At 50.6% G+C, this 24,219-nt stretch overlaps 1 protein-coding gene across 1 annotated transcript in view; it reads right to left on the bottom strand.

Annotated features, from left to right (window-relative positions):
- The window catches only part of LIG1 (DNA ligase 1), a 51,993-nt gene extending 28,714 nt beyond the window's left edge, over positions 1 to 23,279 (bottom strand). The window contains 11 exon segments of the mRNA XM_009194853.4: positions 1,954 to 2,010; positions 2,293 to 2,373; positions 4,562 to 4,640; positions 4,886 to 5,008; positions 6,022 to 6,129; positions 8,491 to 8,586; positions 11,610 to 11,736; positions 15,933 to 16,068; positions 16,813 to 16,902; positions 20,335 to 20,408; positions 23,260 to 23,279. Coding sequence (XP_009193117.2) covers positions 1,954 to 2,010; positions 2,293 to 2,373; positions 4,562 to 4,640; positions 4,886 to 5,008; positions 6,022 to 6,129; positions 8,491 to 8,586; positions 11,610 to 11,736; positions 15,933 to 16,068; positions 16,813 to 16,902; positions 20,335 to 20,351 — 914 coding nt within the window. The 5' untranslated portion in view covers positions 20,352 to 20,408; positions 23,260 to 23,279.
- Between the last annotated feature and the right edge of the window lie 940 nt (positions 23,280 to 24,219).

Raw genomic sequence — 24,219 nt, 5'->3', positions numbered from 1 at the left:
TTTCTTTTTTTTTTTTTTTTTGGAGAGGAGTCTCTCTGTCGCCCCAGGCTGGGTGCAGAGTGGCGCCAATCTGGAAACCGCTGCAGCTCATACTCAGTTCACCATTCTCCTGTCTCAGCCGCCACAGTTAGCTGGGACTACACAGGCGCCGCCACCTGCGGCTAATTTTTGTATTTTTAGTAGAGACAGGGTTTCACCATGTTAGCCAGGATGGTCTCGATCTCCTGACCTCGTGATCTGCTGCCTCGGCCTCCCAAAGTGCTGGAATTACAGGCGTGAGCCACCGCACCTGGCCTGCTATGGAGCATTTTCTAAATTCAGGCGCTGGCTTTGAGCACTCCGCACTCTTTTTTTTAAGGCAGAGTCTCGCTCCGTCGCCCAAGGTGGAATGCAGTGGCGCGATCTCGGCTCCCTGCAACCTCCACCTCGTGGGTTCAGGTCATTCTCCTCCAGAGTGGCTGGGACTAGCAGTGCGCACCACCACACCCGGCTCACTTTTGTTTAATTTTTAGTAGAGATGGGGTTTCAACATGTTGGTCAGGCTGGTCTCGAACTCCTGACCTCAAATGATCCACGTGCCTTGGCCTCCCAAAGTGCTGGGATTACAGGCGCGAGCCAACACGGCCAGCCACTTTGCACCTTTTAACTCACTGAATCTTCACAGCTCGCCTCTGAGGCAGGTACTATTATTATTTCCATCTTACAGATGAAGAAACGGAGGCACAGAGAGTCCACGGCCTGCCCAAGGTCACAGAGCAAGTATCAAGCTGAGATGTAAACCAAGGCCATGTGCCTGAGGACTGTGCTCCCGGCCACTAAGCTTTGCTGCCTCTAAAAAGAAAACTGTGTTTCTGTCTAAAACATCAAAGCTGGAAAGAATGGGTTTGTTACTGGCAAACTTAGGGGGCCTCATTAAAAAGAGAATCTGTGTTTTTCTTACAGAAGTCTCATTACCAAGGTTTTTAAGGTTCAGAGAAGAAATACAAAAACCAACATTAGGGAAATCCCACAGTAATAATTGTAGGCAAGAGCCACCATTGGATGGTGCAGTGGGTGGAACAGCCTACCCCGAAATTCGTGTCTACTCAGAGCCTCACAACATGACCTGATTTGGAAACAAGGTCTTTTCAGGTAGGCTCTGAATCCAAAAAGCATCCTTACAAAATACAGAAGAGGGCTGGATGTGGTGGCTTAGGCCTGTAATCCCAGCATTTTGGGAGGCTGAGGCGGGCAGATTACTTGAGGTCAGGAGTTCGAGACCAGCCTGGCCAACATAGTGAAATCCCGTCTCTATTAAAAATACAAAATTAGGGCCGGGTGTGGTGGCTCACGCCTGTAATCCCAGCACTTTGGGAGGCCGAGGCAGGCGGATCACGAGGTCAGGAGATCGAGACCATCCTGGCTAACATGGTGAAACCCCGTCTCTACTAAAAAATACAAAAAAACTAGCTGGGCGAGGTGGCGGGCACCTGTAGTCCCAGCTACTCGGGAGGCTGAGGCAGGAGAATGGCGTAAACCCAGGAGGCGGAGCTTGCAGTGAGCCGAGATCCGGCCACTGCACTCCAGCCTGGGTGACAGAGTGAGACTCTGTCTCAAAAAAAAGTGCTGGTAACATATGCAATGTGAGAAAGGGACACTACAGAGCAGTCACAACAGGCTCGAATCACTTAACCAACATGGACACATATGGAAGTGGGGTTGACAGTGAAGGCAGGAAGCAGAATGAGCCGCACATCTGGGCTCACCCTTGTGTCTTGCTCTGACCCATGAGAACGAGGCGGAAAGTTAAGAGGACCTGCTTTTGTGACCATGTCTGACATCCATGATCATATGCCCGAGTGGGGTCGGAGGCCAAGTTGAAAGGATTTGGCGGAACAAAGCAGCATGGACCGCCGTGCAGAGGACAGAGCCAGAAGCGTCCCCGCCCCCGCCCAGGCAAGCCTGATTAGTTACCGGGCAGACACCTCCTCGATCTTCTCAAACGTCCGGGCCACAGCCAGGTAAGGGACCCTGGGGAAGGAACAGAGCCGCAAGAGCGACAGTGGTGCCGGCTATACCACGCTGCCCGTCTGCACCCTTGCTTCCTCACACCTCCCTGGGAAACCCTTGCCAATACCCAAATGCATGAGCTCATGCCCAGGGCTGTCTCTCTGTCCCTTTCAATGCTGCTGATTGTCACCAAAACACAGGAGGGAGAGACTTGACCATTTCTCCCAACCAAGGCTCTGCTTAGAGAGCCTCCAGCGGCAACAGGGACTGCAGGGGGACAGTGTAAAAAGGGAGAAACCTCACTTCTGGCCTGGTTTCCAGCAGGCGTCTTCCACGGGATGGTAGCTGTTCTTGGCAGGATTGTAACCGGATGGGTCCAGGGGTCTACAGAGGCAAAAGGGAGATTGAATGGCATAGAGCCCTGGGTCAAAGCGAAGTCATCCCTCCAACTGTGATGTGCCAGGCTCTGTTCAAGGCACACAGTGCACAGCTGGATGAAACAAAGTTTGCTAACCTGGAGCTCACATTCCAGCAGGAGAGTCAGAGGAAAGCGGGCAAAAAAAAACCCCTGTATAAGCACATCATTAGTTTTAGGTGTTAAAAAAAATCTTTCAGAAAACAAAAGAAAGCTGAGTAGAGGGAGAGGAAGAGATGAGAGGTGCTGCTTCACAGGGCGGTCAAGGAACGCCGGAGACATCTGGGCAGAATGAGGGGAGGGGTTAGCACAATGGGCAGCAGGGGAAGAGCATTCCAGGCAGTGAGAATAGCGAGTGCAAAGGCCCTGAGGTGCAGACACGCTTGAGAAACAGAAAAGGGATCGCATGGCTGGGGTAGGACAGAGGGAGACGCGTACAGTCCTGGGTGTCGCAAAGTGCCAGGTGCTGTGCTAATGCCACATTGATTAACAATCAGATGTGCAGGTGCAATGGGAGCTGGGGCCTGAGGGAAGCCTGCTGGGCAGGGTGGGTTGGGGACAGTGTTCTAGGCCGGGGGCAAGCATGTTCAGAAGCAGGGCGGAGGCTGGGAGACTCACGCCGGTAATCCCAGCACTTTGGGAGGCTGAGGCGGCCGGATCACCTGAGATCAGGAGTTTGAGACCAGCCTGGACAACATGGTGAAACCTGGTCTCTACTAAAAAATACAGAAATTAGCCAGGCTTGGTGGCAGGCACCTGTAATTCCAGCTACTTGGGAGGCGGAGGCAGAAGAATCACTTGAACTCAGGAAGTAGAGGTTGCAGTGAGCTGAGATGGCGCCACTGCACTCCAGCCTGGGCAACAGAGTGAGACTCCGTCTCAAAAAAAAAAGCAGGGAGGAATGACAGGACATGGGGACACGGTGTGTGGAGGGAGCAGGAGGAGGCTGCACATGCCAGGAGGCTGCAATGTAAGGTGGACACGGCTGGCTCATGAGGGCACTGGGAAGCCCAGCATTTATCCTCTGTGCTGGGGGGAATTGCAGATGGGTTTTGAGCATGGCAGGGGGGTGACATCCTCACTATAGGATATGTATCCACCCACGCATCCAATCAGTCTTCAGTGTGGCCTCCTGCGTGCATATTAGGTGTCATGGGAATCAGCCCAGACATCTCCTCAAATAATTAACAAAATTACAGTGAAGCAACGAATTGTTTAACAACCTACTCAGGGTCCCACAGCCCCAGGACACTATGCACATCACCAGGGCCAGGGCGGGGCGGCCGGCTCTCTATGGTTCATCCCCATGGGCCGCCCATGGCTGGCACAGAAGGGGTGTTCAGGGAATTTTAAGGCAGAGGAGATGCGCCTACTGGCTTCCAGCACATACACTAAATCTGGTGAGTTCAGGCCAGGTGTAGTGGCTCCCGCCTGTAATCCCAGCACTTTGCGAGGCCGAGGTGGATGGACCACCTGAGGCTAGGAGTTCAAGACTAGCCTGACCAACATGGTGAAACCATGTCTCTACTAAAAATACAAAAATTAGCTGGGTGTGGTGGCGTGCACCTGTAATCCCAGCTACTTGGGAGGCTAAAGCAGGAGAATCGCTTGAACCTGGGAGGTGGAGGTTGTAGTGACCTGAGATGGCACCACTGCACTGCAGCCTAGGCAACAGAGCAAGACTCCGTCTCAAAAATAAAAACTCTGGTGAGTTCAGAGCCAGAGGAACAGAGAAGCAGGAAGCGAGGCCAGAGAGGGAGGTGGGGGTCAGCTGTTGAATGGGCGTAGATTTTCTCCTGAGGGCTCTGGGGAACCCTAGAGGGGCAGAGTCAACTCTGGGTGTTAGAAAGATCCCCCAGGCTCTACGGGGATCAGACTGAGGATGAAAGACTGGAGGCAGGGTCAGGGGGTGGCTGGGGCCATGGTCAGCAAACTCCGATCCTGGACCGTTTCTACAGGTCCTGGGAGCTAAGAATGGTGTTGCAACAGGGGCCAAATGTGTCCCGTAAAGCCTAAAATATTTACTCCCTGGCTCTTTATAGAAAAGGTTTGCCGAGTCCTGCAAGAGGAGGAAGCCTGAGCTGGGGGTGGGGCTGTGGGAATGCAGAGAAGGAAACACAGCTCGAAGACCCTTTCCAGACCCGGACACTGACTCACCCCTCAGCAGCTCCCTCCTTTCCTGGAGCCCCTGGCTCCTCCTCCTTCACTTCTTTTTTGATTGCTGGCTTCCGGGGCGCTAGGAATGAAGATAGAAAACAGTGGGTCTTTTCCCCTTCCGGTAGCCTCCACCTCCCATCCATTCTGCACCCAGCACTACCCCAGTGCGTGGGGAGACGGGTGACAGGCTGGTAGAGACGAGGCTGACTTTCCAACCAGCAGGAAAGGGAGAAGGGTCTCACAGCATCTCAGGCCTCTGGAGACAGGCCCACCAGCCTCCTGCCTGGACAACCCCGGGAGGTGGGGTGAGCAAGGAAAACTCACTGAAGAAGCTGCTGAGTGTCTTGGGAGCGCTGCGGGGAGGCTTGGTCTGCTCTTCCTCCTCCTGCAGTTCCTGCCTCGTGGCCACCTCAGGCTCCGAAACGCTTTCCGTCAGGGTCTCTGCTTCTGTGGTGAGAGCGCTCAGACGGTGATGCAAACTCTTTCGACCCTGAGACTTTTTTTTTTAACCTCCAAGATCATTCTGACCCCACAGATGGAAGATATAGCTAAACCTACCCTTTTCCTTTCTGCTAGCTTTGAGTTGAGATCTCAGGCCTGCTGTCTACTCCTCAGTGCTAAACTAGTGGAATTCTAGCACTTGGCCTGCAGTAGGAGACTTAGGAATAGTGGTAAAAAGAAATCTCATCCTCATGAGAAGAAAATATTCCCAGTCCTCCCAGCAGCTGCAGAAAATCAGATACAACTCTGGATCCCTAAAATTCTCCCTGCAAGCGTTTCTAACACAGAGGCCTCACGGCCACTTGGACCACCCTGCGAGGGTAACTTCAGCCTCTAAAATCCTGTAACTCAGTTTGGTTGTCTAACTTAATTAATAACATTTAATTTACACCTATGACTTCTGAAAGCTGTGAACACGTTTTATCTTTTACTTTTTTTGAGGCAGGGGAGCTCTTGCTCTGTTGCCCAGGCTGGAGTACAGTGGTGCGATCATAGCTCACTGCAACCTCCACCTCCTGGACTCGAGCAATCCTCCCACCTCAGCCTCCCAAGTAGCTGGGACTACAGGTGCGTGCCACCACACCCAGCTCATTTTTGTATTTTTTTTGGTAGAGATGGGGTTTCGCCACGTTGCCCAGGCTGGTCTCGAACTCCTGGGCTCAAGCAGTCCACCCACCCCAGCCTCCCAAAGAGCTAGGATAACAGGTGTGAGCCACCGCACCTGGCCTATGAAGACTTTTTAAAGAATGACTGGCTCTTTCCTCCTTTTCCATATGCATGGGAAAAAATAATAATTAAAAAAAAAAAAAAACAGTAATAAAAACTATCCTTTTTCTAGATTTTGCACTTAAGCAATAAGTTTGAGAATCTATGCCTTGTTTAAATTAATTGTCCTCCAAAGACTTCTGACCCCAAAATCAGGAGGCAGGGCAGGGCGGAGGAGAGGACCGGAAACTCACCGGAGGTCTTTAGGGGCTTGGGAGGTGTGGTGGGCTGGTCCCTGTCTTCTCCTTCCTTCTCTGTTGCCACTTCAGCCTCTGTGAGGCTTTCTTCTGGGGTCTCCACTTCTGACAATAGACAGAACGGTCAGATGGCAAAAAAATCACAGTGAACCTACAAGGGCATTTTGACTCTGGAGGCAATCTGCCCTCATCTGTCATCTGTTTTGTTGTTGTTGTTGTTGTTGTTTTGAGACAGAGTTTCATTCTTGTCGCCCAGGCTGGAGTGCAGTGGTGCGATCTTGGCTCACTGCAACCTCCGCCTCCTGGGTTCAAGCGATTATCCGGCCTCAGCCTCCCAAGTAGCTGGGATTACAGGCACCCGCCACCACGTCCGGCTATTTTTTTGTATTTTTAGTAGAGATGGGATTTCACCATGTTGGCCAGGCTGGTCTTGAACTACTGACCTCAGGTGAGCCACCCACCTCGGCCTCCCAAAGTGCTGGGATTACAGTTCTATCTTGTACCAATCCAAGGTATCTGTTAAGTGGCGGGCCATGTAAGACCCTGCTCCTTGTCAACCCCAAGCAAGGCAGGGACCTTGAGGGATCCAGCCCCCATTTGCCTATGTAGCCAAGACATACACGGTGTGTCTTTCTTTACAAACGATTCCTTTAGTGTTATTCACCCCAAAATAGAATCTGAAAGGGTTAAAAATGCAAATGACAGCCTGCTATAGACAAAAACTTTTAAAGTTAAAACAAATCATACTTCTAGGGTCACAATAAAAACTGCAAAAACCAACTTGGGAAAAATCTGCCTTAGTAGAAAGAGGCCACCTTCGCTGACCCTCACTGGACACTGACAATGGCTAAAAGTGTAGTTTACAGTAAAATTTGTACTAAAAATTATCAATAAGAAATCAAATCTTTTTTTTTTTTTTTGAGACGGAGTCTCCCTCTGTCGCCCAGGCTGGAGTGCGGTGGCGCAATCTCAGCTCACTGCAACCTCCACCTCCCAGGTTCAAGTGATTCTTGTGCCTCAGCCTCCTGAGTAGCTGGGACTACAGGCGCCCGCCACCATGCCCAGCTAATTTTTGCAATTTTGGCAGGGATGGGGTTTCACCATGTTGGCCAGGCTGGTTTCTAACTCCCGACCTCAAGTGATCCACCCGCCACAGCCTGCCACACTGCTGGGATTACAGGCATGAGCCACCGCACCTGGCCAAGAAATCAAATCTTAACCAAATTTAAATCTGCCCTGGGAAAATGGACCTTTTATTTGTTTGCAGAAACAAAAAATCTGACGACCTTAAAGGCTGCAATTGGTGTAATCTCATGCAGGCCCCAGATGATCAATGGATCAGATCTTTATGGCTGTTTCCAGTGGGTTCACCAACATGCCGGGAACTCACTGGGCACTGCAAGGTATTTTGGATTTTTCCAAGGAAACCCGGCGACACCTGTTGGCCACTGTATGAACTACAAGTTCGAGGTATTTCAGTTTTCAGTATTATGTCACATTTCTTGTAATGACACTGCATCTCTGCAAAGCTGGGTTTTCATAGGTTGCTGCTATAAAAATCAAGTACTGTACAAAAATCAACATAGACCAGGATATGACGGTGGCAGTTTTCAATTAGATTCCACTGTTTAAGATGTTATAAAGTATCCAAGGCATTTCCCACAAGTAATTGTGGTTATTTAAGAACAAAATACAGGCTGGGTGCGGTGGCTCACACCTGTAATCCCAGGGCTTTGTGAGGCCGAGGTGGGCGGATCATGTGAGCTCAGGAGTTCAAGACCAGCCTGGTCAACATAGTGAAACCCCATCTCTACTAAAAATACAAAAATTAGCTGGGCATGGTGGGGGGTGTCTGTAATCCCAGCTACTTGGGAAGCTGAGGTGGGAGAATCACTTGAGCCTGGGGGGTGGAGGCTGCAGTGAGCCCAGACTGCACCACTGTACTCTAGCCTGAGTGACGGAGTGAGACTCTATCTCAAAAAAACAAAGGAACAAAACACAAATATTACTTTTTTTTTCAATGCATGTATAGTATCTACTAGGTGTTTGGATATAACCACTTAATCAATAGAACGGATAAGGTATTGGCCTAGGAGCACCGTAAAAAAAAATTACTAAGACATCAAGGGTGCTGTGAACTAAGAAAGTTTGGGAACCTCAGCTTTACGGTAAAATTTACAAGGAAAAGGAAATCATTTAGAAGAAAATAGTTTCCATTAAATAAATATAAAAACAGAAAATAAAAATGGGAAACTGTGCCTGAATGATGACTAAATTAAGATGTCCAAACAAATATATCCCACAATGTTTTCAGAACAGAAGTTCCCATATTGGTAGGTGGAATTCCTGGGGTTCCTGGACACAGGCATCAAATCGGCAGGGTCCGAACATCCTGAGCTCTCAGGCCCCTGCCCTTGCGGATCCCCCACCACACACACACACAGTTCTCTCCTCCTGGGGGCTCACCTTCCTCCTCCTTCTTCCTTTTGGCTTCTCTGTCCTCGTCCGCACTCTGCTCTTCCAGGACTTCCTGAATGGTCCGTTTCGGGAGCTGCTTCCGAGCTGGGGAGGCAAAGGGCTTGGTGTAGCTGACCTCGCTGGCTTGTGTGCTCCCATCCCAGAGAACTGACTCGCTGATGTAGCCCCTGGGAGGCTCTGGGCCCTCTCCCCTTCTCTGCCTGCACACAGCCACTGCCCCAGTGCAGGCCGCACCCTTCAATCCCTGCTGCTTCCTGGCTGTGTGACCTTGAGCAGGTTACTTAATTTCTCTGTGCTTTGCTCTCTCACCACTGCAGAATGGAAATAATCCCCACAAGGAAACAATGATGTAATGCACTCGGCACAGTACCGATTCCAGCAGGTCCCCTGAGCTCCCCACTGCTCCCCTCAGATCTTAACTGCCTCCAAGTGTTCCAGACAGCTTCCCCGGAACCTCGGAAGTCTGGAAGTGGCAGGGAATAAACTAGCCCCAGGAGAGGCCCTCACCCCATGGTCGGCAGGAGTTGGTGTATCAATACCCCAGCTGCCTAGCATCTCGTGGATCACTCTGGAGCATTGACACCGTCCTCCAGAGAATCCCACAAAACCAAGCTCCAGCTGCCCAGTGCGTAGCAGACCTAACAGCCCATCCCGTGTTGGCTGCTCCCCTGCCCTGAATCACCCTCTGTTCCCTGCACCTCCTAAACAAATCACTTGCATTTGGATCCCTGTTTCAGAGCTTCAGAGCCTGCTTCCAGAAGACTCTAAACTAACTAAACCTAACTAACCCTTGATGAAGAGCTCACACGAAGGCAGTTACACGCAGCTTCACTGTTATATCTCATGGTGGCCATTGCACCACCTGGTCCCTGGTCTCCCGGCCCCCAGTGGCTCCTTCAACCTTCTATCAGCATGGCAGGCACTGTCTCTCCCTGCTCAAAACCCTTCCATGATTCCACATTCTCTGCTGTATCCAGGATAAAGTCTTTTGATGTCTACCCTGATCCTACCTAATCTCTCTCCATCTGACCTTCTAACCCGTCCCACACCACATACTCCACCTTCTTTGATATCACTGCTAAACTGGGGTGTTTCCAGACACACCCAGTCATGTCACCCCTCCCGGCCTCAGCATGTGCGGTTTGAGACCCAGCTCAATGTCACTCCCTCTAAACACGATCCCCTGACACGCCCCCAGGGCCAACCTCAGCATCCACCCGGAGCTCCCAGCATGCCCTCAGCCACACTGTGACTTCCTTATGGCCGCCTTTCATTCAGGGATGAACCTGCCTCCCCAGCTCACAGCCCTTTCGTGGCTCCCAGGATCTGCAGCATGAAGCCCAGGCTCCTTAGCTGGGCGTGCAAGACCTTTTCAGATCCAGCCCCCACTCTCCTCTCTAGCTCACCTCTCACCACGTGCTATTCTCAAACTTTCCCTGCTCCTCAGATCGCATCCGGTTCTCCAGAAACAAGGAAGTGGATGAGAGGCCCCAAATATGCCGTGCTGTTCCCATCTCGAGGCCTCTGCACGCGCCTTTCTTGTCTGAGAAACGTGCATCTGTCCTTTCTCAACATGGCCAACTCCAATCCATCTTCTAAGACTCGGCTCAGCCATCACCTCCCCTAGGCCGCTTGACTTCTGAGCTCCCAGAGTACCCTGCGTCACCCAGCGTCGTCCGATGGAAAGATCTGGCAAGCCATGTACGTGACCTTAAACTTTCTTGCAGCCACGTTAATAAAAAGCGGGAAAAACCAGGTTGAACTTGGTTTGAAGAATCTATGTTGCTCAACACATCTAAAATAGTATGATTCCAACATTCTTTTCTCATGCTAGGTCTTCAAAATCCAATGAACTCACTGCACATCTCAAGTTGGACACCAAATGTTTCATCGGAAACATGGTCTGTGTAGGTTTCATAAAATGTACGGCTATTCACATACCAAAGCTGTTCCAAAATTACGTGGAAAAAGTGCAGTCTTTATTCACTGAATCGCATATTAGCTTTCAAATATAAATTCAACTGAAAGGATCTAACATGAAAGATTCAGCTCCTCCGTCACACTCACCACGCTAAAGCGCTCAGCAGGCCGGACCGGACAGCAAGGGCTCACGCTGCCCTGCGTTACGTGTGGGTCTCTCGCCCTGTTCTTCCCCCACAGCAAACATCCCCATTCCCTCTTAGGACAAAGATGCTGTTCCCCAGGCTGGCTTTCCAGGACCTTCTCACCTCGTTGCTCATCGTCCCCAATCCTGCCCTCTACATGCCAGTACGCCAGGCCCTGAGCGGCCCCCAGGCCTTCTCAATTTATATATTCCCTTGCTTAGCATGCAATGCATCCTCTGCTGGTTGCCTCTTCTTTGTCCTAAAGGGCTCAGTTTGGTGAGCCTCTCTTCCGGAAGTCTCCCTTGAGCCACGGCCCCACGCTAGTGTTCCCACATGAGCTGTGAGGCCTCTGTCTCAGCAGATAATTACAATCACAATGACCAACAATGACTGAGCCCTGACTGAGGGCTGGGCCCAGTTCTGAGCAGCTTACACGTGCTATCTTCTAACTCAGATACTTCTGTGCGGTAGGTGCTGTCATTATCATCGTCTCTACAGATAAAGCAACCTAAGCTCAGAGAAGGTCGGTCATTTGTCCCAGGTCATACAGCCAGTGGATAGTGGACCTGTGCTCTTAACCACAACACTGAGACCACCACTGTCATAAGGATGACAACCTTGGATGGAAATCCAAGCGGGCAGAAAGGCAGGCGACTGGCCAGTGTGGTGGCTAACGCCTGTAATCCCAGCATTTTGGGAGGCTGAGGTGGGTGGATCACCTGAGGTCAGGAGTTTGAGACCAACCTGGCCAACATAGTGAAACCCCGTCTCTACTAAAAATATAAAAATTAGCCAGGCACGGTGGCACGCTCCTGTAATCCCAGCTACTCAGGAAGCTGAGGCAGGAGAATTGCTTGAACCCAGGAGGCAGAGGTTGCAGTGAGCTGAGATCTCGCCACTGTACTCCAGCCTGGACAATAGAGCAAGACTACGTCTCAAAAAACAAACAAACAAAAAAAGAAAGGCAAGCGACTGAAGGGGCAGCGGCCCGTGTGTTCTCACCTGTGCGACGCTTCGGGATCCCTGATGGGGAGCTGTCCCTGGGAGAGGTGTCAGAGAGGGAAGCGTTGTTTTCAGGAGATGTGGCGGAACGGGGCGGGGAGACCTGTGAGCAGTCCGGGGCAGGCTTCTGGAAGACGAAAGAACAGTTCTAGAGTGAGCGGGGGAAAGAGGGACTCCATTTCCCAGAAGTTGAGAGTAGAGGGGACCGAAACCTCCTGTGTTTACCCTCCTCTCTGACCCTATGGTCTCAGCCCTAACTCAGGTCTGGCCTCTTCTCACCTGGGCCATCATCCCGCCCTCCAGTGCAGGATCATGGGTCCTATCAAGGACCCCCCATAGCGCTTCTGTTTCCTGCAGTAACAAAATCTTCGATTCTCCTGCCTCAGTCTCCCGAGTAGCTGGGACTACAGGCCTGCACCACCATGCCTGGCTAATTTTTGTATTTTGAGTAGAGACGGGGTTTCACTACGTTGGCCAGCTCTACACAACGGGAAGTCAGGGGAAATGATATACACCTCTTTGTATAGTTTTTTTTTGAGACAGGGTCTCACTGCAGTGAGTGCAGTGGCACGATCTCGGCTCACTGCAATCTCCGCCTCCCAGGTCCAAGGAATTCTCCTGCCTCAGCCTCCCGAGCAGCTAGGATAACAGGTGCATGCCACCACGCCCAGCTAATTTTTGTATTTTTTATAGAGATGGGGTTTCACCATGTTGACCAGGCTGGTCTCGAACTCCTGAGCTCAAACGATCCTCCCGCCTTGGCCTCCAGAGCACTGAAAATACAGGCATGAGCCACCATGCCCAACCTTCTCTCCATATAGATTGGATGTTTGTTCCCCCCAGGCCGCATGTTGCAATCTGGTCTCCAATGTTGGAGGTATGACGTGGTGGGAGGCATTTGGGTCACGTGGGCAGATCCCTCGTGAATGGCTCGTACCCTCCTTGTGGGAGGAACCGAGTTCTCCCTCTACTGGTTCACATGAGGGCTGTTGTTTAAAATGCCTCTCTCACCATGTGACACACCTGCTCCTCCTCCACCTTCCACCGTGACTGGAAGCATCTTGAGGCCCAGAAGCAGATGCTGGCATTACACTTCTTGTACAGCCTGCAGGACCGTGGGCCAAAATCAACCTCTTTATAAATTAACTGCTCTCGAGTATTCCTTTATAGCAATACGAAATGGACTAACATGCATTTCTTGGTTCAAATAACATCCACTTAATGTTGAGTGGGTGCCCTCCTCTTCCTGTTGGTGGAATATGGATGTTCACAGGGACAAGGGCATCTACAGAGAGCAGACGACAGCACAGAGGAAGCCTGGGCCTCTCACCCTGTGAGACTGTCACATGAATCCTGGACTCTGCACTCATGAGTGAGAAAAATAAGTTTGCGTCTTGCCTGAGCCGCTGCTACTGTCTCGGTTTCAATCACTCACCTCTCTTCTTACAGGACCCTGTGCCAGTTATTAAGTGATTTTCTCTCAGCTCCAAACCTGTCACTGTCCAGTCTCCCTCATGATGCCAGGACTGGGACTCCACAAATCTCCTTCTTGCTCTGGCACCACCTCGGCATCAGGCAGTGCCAATGGAGGGAACTAGAGGGCACTGCATGATTGGAGGCACAGCCCGCTTCTCTCCACCTGGGGGCTCAGCTGCTGGATCCCACTGACAGTTTTTTCTAACACGCACGGGGCTTGCCACGTGGTACCTGATCAGAGACACCGGCATCTCCCACCCAGTGCTCCTTTCCTGAAAGATCAGAGCTCCAGGCTCTTGAGGCACCTTCTCTAAGCTCAGAGACCTGCCAGCAGTCCCGCCACAGAGGTGTGAATTTCAGCTCCAAAGCCACAGGGACAGTCGCTGCACCTGGCAGTTGCTACCTCCATGATGCCTTAGAGTTAGTTCTCTCTTTACCCCTTCAGTTACCTATTTAACAACTGCACACCTAGTGACCATCCTTTAAACTCCCTCTGTTCAAATCACTGGTATGGCTTCTGTTTCCCATTGAGACCCTGATGGAGATACAGGTCTCAGAGAATTTTTTTTTTTTTTTTTTTTTGAGACGGAGTCTCGCCCTGTTGTTCAGGCTGGAGTGCAGTGGCATGATCTCAGCTCACCACAACCTCTGCCTCCCGGGTTCAAGCGATTCTCCTGCCTCAGTCTCCTGAGTAGCTGGGACTACAGGCCCGTGCCACCATGCCTGGCTAATTTTTGTATTTTAGTAGAGACGGGGTTTCACTATGTTGGCCAGGCTGCTCTCGAACACCTGACCTCATGATCCACCCGCCTCAGCCTCCCAAAGCGCTGGGATTACAAGCATGAGCCACCACGCCTGGCCAGAGGTATATTTTAAACACAGCCCAGGACTAAACGATCTCTGCCTCTCTTCTGCCCAAAACTCTTCCTAGCTCCCCAGAAGCCTCAGGGTCAAGTCCAAGCTCCAAAAGAGATCTCTGTCCTAATACCTGGAACCTGGGCGTATGTTAGGTTACATGGCAAAGAGTAATTGAGGTTGCTAATCAGTGGACCTTCCGATAGCAGGATTATCCTGGACTATCCAGGTGCGCCTGATACAGGCACAGGGGCCTTCAAAGTGGAAGAGGGTGGCAGGAGAGGAAAGTCAGGGTGAGATGTGGCCACAGAAGAAAGGCACAGAAGGAGGCAATGCCACGTGCTTTTTTTTTTTTTTTTGAGACGGAGTCTCGCTGTGTTGCCCAGGCTGGAGTGCAGTGGCGTGATCTCGGCTCACTGCAAGCTCCGCCTCCCAGGTTCACGCCATTCTCCTGCCTCAGCCTCCCGAGTAGCTGGGACTACAGGCGCCCACCACCACGCCCAGATAATTTTTTGTATTTTCGATAGAGATGGGGTTTCACCGTGTTAGCCAGGATGGTCTCCATCTCCTGACCTCGTGATCCGCCCACCTTGGCCTCCCAAAGTGCTGGGGTTACAGGTGTGAGCCACCGCGCCCGGCCACTTGCTTTGAAAGCGGAGAAGGGGGGATCTCTGGTGGCTGCAAAAGGCAATTCCTGGATTCTCCCCTAGAGCCCCCAGAAATGAACGCAGACCTGCTGACACCTTGATTTTAGCCCAGTGCAACCCATTTCAGACTCACGACTCCCAAACCGTAAGACAATAAACTGGCATTGTTGGAAGCCACTGTGTTTGTGGTCAATTGTTACGGCAGCAAATGGGAAGCTAATATAGGTGGTGAGGAAAGTTTCGCTGAGGAAGTGATATCTGAGCAAAGCATGGAAGAAAGCAGGGGACTGAGCCAGGTGTGTATCTGGGAAAGAGAGTTTCAGGCTGGGAAAAGAGGTAGCGGCCCAGAGGTGGAAGTGCACGCGGTGGGTGTGGAAAGCCAGGACGGAGCGAGCTGAGGAAGAGCTGTCGATGCAGCTGCAGATGTGATGGGCAGGGGGAAGCGAGGAGGAGCAGGAGGGGCCTGGTAGGTTTCCACAAGGCCTGGCTTTGGCCTGTGGTGGTAATACCAGGGGGGTTGCACAGGGAGTCACAGGACCTGACCTCACCACTGACAGAATAAGTAGCACTGTGCTTTGGACATCATCCACAAAGCAATGAACAAGCATTAAATGACTTAAACAGGGGAAGAGAGTGATCCAATGTTTTTGGAGAAGTTAAAAAGCCCTCTGACCACAGGAGAGGCTAGATATACTTTTGAGCCCTTATTTTTTTTGTTTTATTTTTGAGGCAAGGTCTTGCTCTGTCACCCAGGCTGGAGTGTAGTGGTACAATCGTAGTTCACTGAAGCCTTTGAACTCCTGGGCTCAAGCGATCCTCCTGCCTCAGCCTCTCAAGTAGCTAGCGCCGCAGGCATGCGCCACCACACCTGGCTAATTTTTAAAACATTTTTTTGTAGAGATGGGGTCTCGCTATGTTGCCCAGCCTGGTCTCGAACTCCTGGCCTCAAGTGATCCTCCCACGATGGCCTCCCAAAGTGCTGGGATTACAGACATAAACCATTGCGCTGGGCCTTGAGCCCTTACTTTACATCAGGCACTATTCTCAGATCTGTATGTAAATGAACTCATTTCATCTTCCCAGTCACCCTATGAGGAAGGCATTATCAGGAGCTGCACGTTACAGGTGAGGCACCCAAGACGTAACTTGGTGAAGGAGGCCACCCGAGGCCCTAGGGCAGGGGCAATTAGGACCAGGCCGTCTGCACCCGACACAACCAGGAAACGCATCCACCTCTCCCGGGCAATTTCTCCAGAATCCTCCTCAACAGCTGCTGCGCTCTGTTCCAAAGGCTAATGGGAATTCGTTTCTTTGGGTAAAAATGGGCAGGCTGATGGGGACCCACCTGGCCTTTAGCAGGGCTAAGGGCTTCATCCTCCTCTTCCCCTTCGCTGCCCAGGACCCGGGCCGCCTTCCTGCCTGGCCTCTTCACTGGAGAGTCACTCTCGGACACCACTCCATTCCACTCCTTCAGTGCCGCCCTGGAAGGTGGGGAAATGGGGGTGTAAAGGGGCGACTACAGCAGGCAGAGTGGGGTCACTGCTCACAAACACCCTGGTTTCTTTGCTGTTTCCTTTCCTTCCTTTCAAGCATCCAATGAACATTCTCTAGTTGCCTCCTCAGCAAATCTCATCATTTCATCCATTAATGCATCCATCCACCTGCCCACTCATCCACTCACCCACCCATCACACATCTCTGGAGGCCTCCGGAGTGTCTGTCCTGTGATGGGTGATGCTGAGGAGCAAATGGAGTCCCTGCCTAAGGCTCCATTGGTCTCCAGCAGCTATTAGGAAACCTTCTTTTTTTCTGAGATGGAGTTTCGCTCAGTCACCCAGGTTGGAGTGCAGTGAGCCGAGATCACGCCATTGCACTCCAGCCTGGGCAAGAGCGAGACTCCATCTCAAAAAAAAAAAAAGAGTATCGCTGTCTTCTACTTAGATGAGACAGCATTAAGATGTGGCCAGTGGCCAGCTTCTCTGCATCATGGAGAATGTCTGGTTGTAGAACGAAGCCAAGACCTGCAGAAACAGAGACCAATGGACGACTCCGAGGCCCTGGATCCAGCTGTGCCTGCAGCTGCTCTTGCTCTTGGACTTCCGGCTGCCTGGCTGAAAAAATCTTTCGGGTCCCAAGACATTTTGCATTAGGTTTGTACACTCGCAACCAAGAGAATCCTGACTGCTAAAGGAAAAAATTCACCATATCCCGGCCCTGTGACGTACTTCGGAGGGGGCTCCGTCTCTCTGCTGCCGTTGGATGCCTCCTTCTCAGGCTTCTTCGCTTTACCCTCTTTCTTGGGGTGGAAGAATGACCTAGAGGAGCATAAAAGGGGATTAAAAAAGGAGAACAACAGCACCAATACCCTGCCTATCTCTGCTGCATTCTATAACTTCTAATACCATTTCCCATCTCAGCACATAACAGAGAATTTCAAACAAGCCCTTTAACCTAACTGATAAGGAAACTCAGACTCAGACAGAGGAGGCAACACTGTACTTATTTTTCTGCCCTTACTTTTTGCAAGATACGATACATCCCAAGTTTCATTCAACAAATATCAACTAAGCACTTTTTAACTTTTTTTTTTTTTTTTGAGACGGAGTCTTGCTCTGTTGCCCAGGCTGGAGTGCAGTGGCGTGATCTCAGCTCACTGCAAGCTCTGCCTCCCGGGTTACAGCAATTTTCCTGCCTCAGTCTCCCGAGTAGCTGGGATTACAGGTGCCCGCCACAATGCCCGGCTAATTTTTTTTGTATTTTTGGTAGAGATGGGTTTTCTCCATGTTGGCCAGGCTGGTCTCAAATGCCTGACCTCAAGTGATCTGCCCACCTCGGCCTCCCAAAGTGTTGGGATTATAGGCATGAGCCACCACACCCAGCCTAAAAAAATTTTTTTTTCTAGATGGAGTTTTTACTCTTGTTGCCCAGGCTGGAGTGCAGTGGCGTAATCTTGACTCACTGCAACCTATGTCCCCTGGGTTCAAGCAATTCTTCTGCCTCAGCCTCCTGAGTAGCTGGGATTACAAGCAGCCACCACCAAACCTGGCTATTTTTTTTTTATTTTGTAGAGATGGGGGTTTCACCATGTTGGTCAGGTTGGTCTCGAACTCCTGACCTCAGGTGATCCACCTGCCTCCCAAAGTGCTGGGATTACAGGCGTGAGCCACTGTGCCCGGCCTAACTAGGCACTTATTATGTGCCAGGGCCTATTCTGGGCCTGAGGGGTTTGGCGGTGACCTAGACACATGAAGTTCCTGCCTTCAAGCAGCTGACACTCTGGTGAAGGACACAAATAGTAAGCAAACAACTAAATATAAAATGTTGGGGCCGGGCATGGTGGCTCACGCCTGTAATCCCAGCACTTTGAGGAGGCCGAGGTGGGCGGATCATGAGGTCAGGAGATCCGAGACCATCCTCGCTAACATGGTGAAACCCCGTCTCTACTAAAAATACAAAAACAAAATTAGCCGGGCGTGGTGGCGGGCGCCTGTAGTCCCAGCTACTTGGGAGGCTGAGGCAGGAGAATGGCGTGAACCTGGGAGGCGGAGCTTGCAGCGAGCCAAGATCCGCCACTGCACTCCAGCCTGAGCGACAGAGCGAGACTCCGTCTCAAAAAAAACGTTGGAAGGCGTGCAGTTCTCTGAAAAATATAAATAAAGTAAGGCACTTTCCAACTAACTCATTGGAGATTGCCTAGAAGGGGGCTTCTTCCTAAGAACAGAGTGCTGAGAGGAAAACTAGGAACTTTACAGTGGAGAGGTCTGGCCAGCACTCCCCTAACCAAGCGATGAAGGTTAGCTTCACCAGCGGTGTCACAGGAACCTTATATGCACCTGACACCAGCCAGCATCTTTCGGTGGTATCTTTCCAAAAGCCCATAACCCTAGTGTAATTATGAGAATAACACTGCACATACCAACACCGGGGACAATTCTACAGGATACCTGTTCAGTATTCCCCAATATTGACAAACGTCATAAAAAACAAGGAAACTCTGAGAAACTGCCACCCAGAGGAGACTGAGATGTGATGATTAAATGCAATATGGTACCCTGAATTGAACTCTGGAATAGAAAAGGGCATTTAAAACAAAAAAAATCTGGTGAAACCTGAATAATAAAATATAGAGTTCAGTTAAGAGTAATGTACTGACGCTGGTTCCTCAGTGGTGAGAAATGGATCGTAGTAATGTATGATCATAGTAATGTGCTGTCGGGGGGCTGTCCTACGAACTGAAGGATGTTTAGCAGCGTGCCTGGCTTTTAGCCACCAGATGCCAACTGGCAATGGAAACTGGGCGAGGGTATACAGGACCCGTCGGTACTGTCTTTGCAACTTTCCTGTATCTCTAAAATTATTCCAGAATAAGAAGTGTATTTAATCTTCAAAAAGAAAAAAAGAAAAGGAAAATCATGCAAAAGCAAGAGGACGCAAAGCAATCGAAGGTATCATCAGCCCGGGAGAGACAATCCCCAGATTCCTTATCACGGGAGAAAAATGGAGCCCAGGACTTGCGTAAGCCACTCATTACCTCCCAGGTTTCTGGGACGGATGCCCAGGTCTGGGTCTCTCTACCATCCACTTTCTCCTCCTGGTAACAGCCCCTCCGTTTTCCTCTTGGGATGCTTCTTACCCCACACTCTCTCAGTACGCACGATTTGAGTGTGCTAGCCCTTTTGCTCGTGACCAGGGGTGGACACGTGACTCAGGCTGCATCCCCGTGGCCGGTTCAGGGATAGGTATGTGGCCCGAGCTGGGCCAGTGAAACTGGGCTCTAACACCCTCTTTCCATGGAGAGGCTAACCAGGGGAGAGCCCGCCTGAGGGTGAGGACAACCTCAAGGACAGCAGAGCTGAACAATGGAGAGAGACAGATTCCCAGGGAGAAAGTTTTGGCAACTGGATGGAACCAAGCCTGAGGCTGTTTACTCCAGCAGGTTTCAATGACAGAAGTCAAGTCACGCCCTTTCTTGTCTTCCTGAAGCCAGACTGCATTAACACGAGGTTTCTCAACCTAGACACTACTGACGTTAGGCCTGACGGTTCTGTGTTTTCGGGGGGCTGTCCTACGAACTGAAGGATGTTTAGCAGCATGCCTGGCTTTTAACCACTAGATGCCAATGGCAAACCCTGTGTCCCTAGGTTGTAACAACCAAAAATATCTCCAGACACTGGCTGGGCGCAGCGGCTCACGCCTGGAATCCTAGCGCTTTGGGAGGCTGAGGCAGGCGGATCACGAGGTCAGGAGTTCCAGACCAGCCTGACCAACATGGTGAAACCCTGCCTCTACTGAAAATACAAAAATTAGCTGGGCATGGTGGCGCGCACCTGTAATCCCAGCTACTCAGGAGGCTGAGGCAGGAGAATCGCTTGAACCCGGGAAGCGGAGGTTGCAGTGAGCCGAGACTGTGCCACTGCACTCCAGCCTGGGTGACACAGCGAGACTCTATCTCAAAAAAAAAAAAATATCCAGACACTGCCAGATGTTACCTGGGGAGCAAAACTGCTGCTGACTGAGAACCGCTGGGTTGGGTTTCTGTTCCTTGCAACTAAAAAGAGTGGTTCAATACACCATCTTCCATATCCCACGGCTCATTTTCCTTACTACTTGACTCCTGGAAATTCCAACTCAAAATCTAACGTAAGGATTTTTTTGTTTGGTTTTTTGGGGGTTTTTTGGTACAGATTTACAGAAAGAAACAGAGAACTTGGAGAATGAAAGACTCAGGGGCAAGGGAGAGTCCTCACATGATACTTCGCTGCATGTTGGCGCCAGAATTCTCCCTTCCTGTCCAGCACTTTTCTTCGTCTGTCAGCTGCTCCTGGAACAGAAATCCAAACACTTGTTGAGGTAACTGGTTGTGCAGAGATCCAAACACATAAAACCCTTTCTTTAAGAAAAAAAAAAAAATAACAACCTAGAAACATGAATTTTCCCTTTAAGAAGAAACTCCTGTTTTTATGAACCAAAATAATTTGCTAGTGAGACTTATTGGTGAAGAATAAAACTTCCAAATCAGAGATTAAGAGGCCTCCTTTACCGTCAGAAGACTGTTTTTCATCTAATATGAAGAATAGACTGAGGACCTGAAATGGGGTTTTTTTTGAAGTTTAAAGGTTAGTGAAAAATTGTTTTAAGGTGATAACATAATTCCCTAAAACAACTGTGGAAGCTTATAAAATTATACTCGCTGGTCTACATAAATTAGCTGTTGGGCAATTTCTAAGTTATGCTGTTATTTCAAGCAAAGGGCAGAACATCACAGGGTGTGTGCTACTGTACTGTGTAAAAAAGAAAGACTATAGGCCAGGCACGGTAGCTCACGCCTGTCATCCCAGCACTTTGGGAGGCCATGGTGGATGGATCACCTGAGGTCAGGAGTTCAAGACCAGCCTGGCTAACATGGCAATACCCTATCTCTACTAAAAATACAAAAATTAGCCAGGCGCAGTGGCGAGCGCCTGTAATCCCAGCTACTCTGGAGGCTGAGGCATGAGAATCGCTTGAACCCGGAAGGCGAAGGCTGCAGTGAGCCAAGATTGTAATACTGCACTCCAGTCTGGACAAGAGTGAAACTCCATCTTGAAAAAAAAAAAAAAAAGAAAAAGAAAAAAAAAGAAAGACTGTAAATGTATCCACATATCTTGTATATACACAGAGCATCTCTGTTGGAAGACAAAAAACTGGTGATGCTGTCGCCTGAGGAGGTACAGACATTGGAGGGAGATATTTTTAACACGCATGCTTTTGCAGGCAGAACAATCAGAATCCATTACCCCTTCAAAATATATTTTTAAAAATTAAATACTTTTTTAAAAAGTCTTTTTTTTAATGAAATCAATAACAGTCACTGGGGCTTCCACAGTTTAGAGTAACGCTAATGAAAGGGTTCCTAGGCCGGGCGTGGTAGCTCACGCCAATAATCCCAGCACTTTGGGAGGCCGAGGCGGGTGGATCACTTGAGGTCAGGAGTTCGAGAGCAAGACTCTATCTCAAAAAGAAAAAACAAACAAACAAACAAAAAACAAACTCAGCAACTTCCAAACAAGGTTTCTCAGGGCTAGCTGGGGAGCAGGAAGTATGCAATGCTTCAACCAAACAGTTCACAAAAAAGCAGGTTAGGGACTTAGACACCAAAATCCTGAGGGCAAAGGAGAAAACTATTACGACCACTACTGAGCACTCACCTGGCTAGGTACTTTACATTCTCAATTATACCGACTCTCCAAAACAACTCTGTTACAGAAACTAAGGCCCAGAGGGGTTTTTAAAGGAACTTAACCTGCATCTCTACTACGTTCCGCCCCAGGTGTCTGCCTGCTCCACAGCTCACCTCTTAACCACCAGACTGAGTTGCAAGGGAAGGAGAAAGAAACAAGCATTTACTGGGAAGCCTGCTCTATGCCTGACATGCTGATCACATTCTCAAATACCCTCAATCCTCAAGTCAGCCCTCCAAGACAGGTGTGATCATCCCCACCTCACAGATGAAGGCACTGAGGACAGGGGGACACAGCTGGGGTTCAGGCAAGGCTTCAAACCCCGGTGTGGCTGGCTCCAAAGCTCATGTTCCTTCCTCCTTACCACGGTACTCAAGGCTGGCTTCTCAACTCCGTGTACTGCTGAGTTGGGGGAAACAAACTGGTTGATGCCTCTGGAGGACCACCTGGCATCTCTATCAGAATGGCAACCTCACTTCTGTGTATTTGGCCCACAGAGACCCTCACAGGTGGACCAAGCAGGTAACAAAGTTACCTGCTGCAGCACCAACTGTAATGAGAAAAGACTGGAAACTGGTGGAATGTCTACCCTTAGGGAACTGGTTCCCTAATTACTGGAATACCATATGGTGGAATATTGTTCAGGGTTACAATGAAATGAATGAGAGATAAAAGGTATGGGAATTTTTTTCAGGGGGTGATAAAAATATCCTAAAATCGATCATGGTAATAACTGCACAACTCAGTGCAAAAACTAAAAACCGCTGACTTGTACACTTTAGATAGGCAAACCGTATGGTTTGTGAATTATATCTCAATAAAGCGGTTACCAAAATGAAGAAATGACAGGAAAAATATCAAGTGAGGATGAAACAGTACTCAGTGATAAAAAGAAACAGAGCACTGATACAAGCAACAACTTGGGTGGATCTCCACGGCATTGTGCAGAGTGGAAAAAAGGTCACATCCTAATAACATATGATTCCATTTACATAACACTCTCCAAATGACAAAACTAGAGATGGTGAACACATTTGTGGTTGCCAGGGGCCTGGGGAGTTCTTATGTGGAGAGGGAACTGTTCTATATCACAACTATGATGGAGGTTACACAAATCTATACAAGGGATCAAACTGCACAGGCACACAGATACACAATCACATTCACACACACAAAAACTGGTGAAAATTGAACAGGTCTGTAATCTAGTCAACAGAACTATACTGATGTCAATTTCCTGGTTTCGATATTGGGACTACATAAGATGTCACCATTAGGGAAAGACGGATATACTATTTTCACAACTTCCTTGAATCTATAATTATTTCAAAATAAAAAGTAAAAACAAGAGGTAAGCTCCACCCCTTTATCAAGCATACATTAGGCCAGACTTCTCCCCATTCAGATGATTCTCTATCTTTTGGGGGCCCTTTACCTAGACCTGGACCTTACCAGCGACCTCTCCCTGCCGTGATCACCTCCCTCCAGTAGGGCCCACTCCTTTCAGGTGATCCTGCTGGCCGCAATTTACCCTCCTCTAGCCCCGCCCCTTTCAGATGGCCCCGCCCCCAGCACGTCCGGTCCCCAGCCAGCCCCGCCCCCCGGCACCTCCCCATTTCAGGTGGCCCCGCCCACAAGCAATCTTTCCCAGGCCCCGCCCCTCAGCTCCCTTCAGCCCCTGCCCCTTCCAGATGGCCCCGCCCCTCGGGGGGTCGTCCTAGTTCAGGCTGGCCCCGCCCGCACACAATTTTTTCCCCGGCCCCGCCCCTCAGTTCCATTTGGCCCCTCCCCCTTCCAGGTGAACTCGCCCCTCAAGGCCTCTTCTCAGAGGCCCTGTCCAACCGTCTCTATCTCTCGTCTACCCTCTACCTGGCCACTCTCCCTCTGGGGGACATCTCTCTGCACCCTCCGGCGGCCCGCAGCCCGCGCTCTTCCCTCTCCACCGCGCTCTCGGCAGCCTCAGCGTCCCCACGCCCGCTCCTCTGCAGACACCCCGACATGGCGAAGCATGGACCCCAAGCATTCGGCGCGCCCGCCGCCCTCCGTCTCCCATCTGCTCGCGGGCGGTCCCACTTGCCTCGCGCTGGTCCCGCGCGCCGCTGCCCGGGCAACACACTCAGATCCGCCGGGCGCGCCTCTGCAGTCCCAAGTTCGCGCCACGGCATTCGCGCGCAGGCGTCGGCGGGCGGGGGCGGGGCAGAGCCTAGGGGCGGGACCTGGGCACAGTGCGCACCGCCGCCGTCGCGCGGAGGACACTGGGAGTCGTAGTCTCCCGAATGGGAGGAGGGCGGGAAAAGGGGTGAAGTGGGGCGAGCCCTCCCGCAGAGCACACTGGGAAAATGCCCCGAGCTTTCCCTCGCCCTGGATGAGAGGGTGTGGCTGAGGGTCTGAGGAGTGACTGGCAGGGAAGGA

Source organism: Papio anubis, chromosome 20 (genome assembly GCF_008728515.1).
Source record: "Papio anubis isolate 15944 chromosome 20, Panubis1.0, whole genome shotgun sequence".
In the NCBI taxonomy this organism is placed as follows: domain Eukaryota; kingdom Metazoa; phylum Chordata; class Mammalia; order Primates; family Cercopithecidae; genus Papio; species Papio anubis.
The sequence above is the reverse complement of the archived record's forward strand: the minus strand, read 5'-3'. Positions and strand labels throughout refer to the sequence as shown.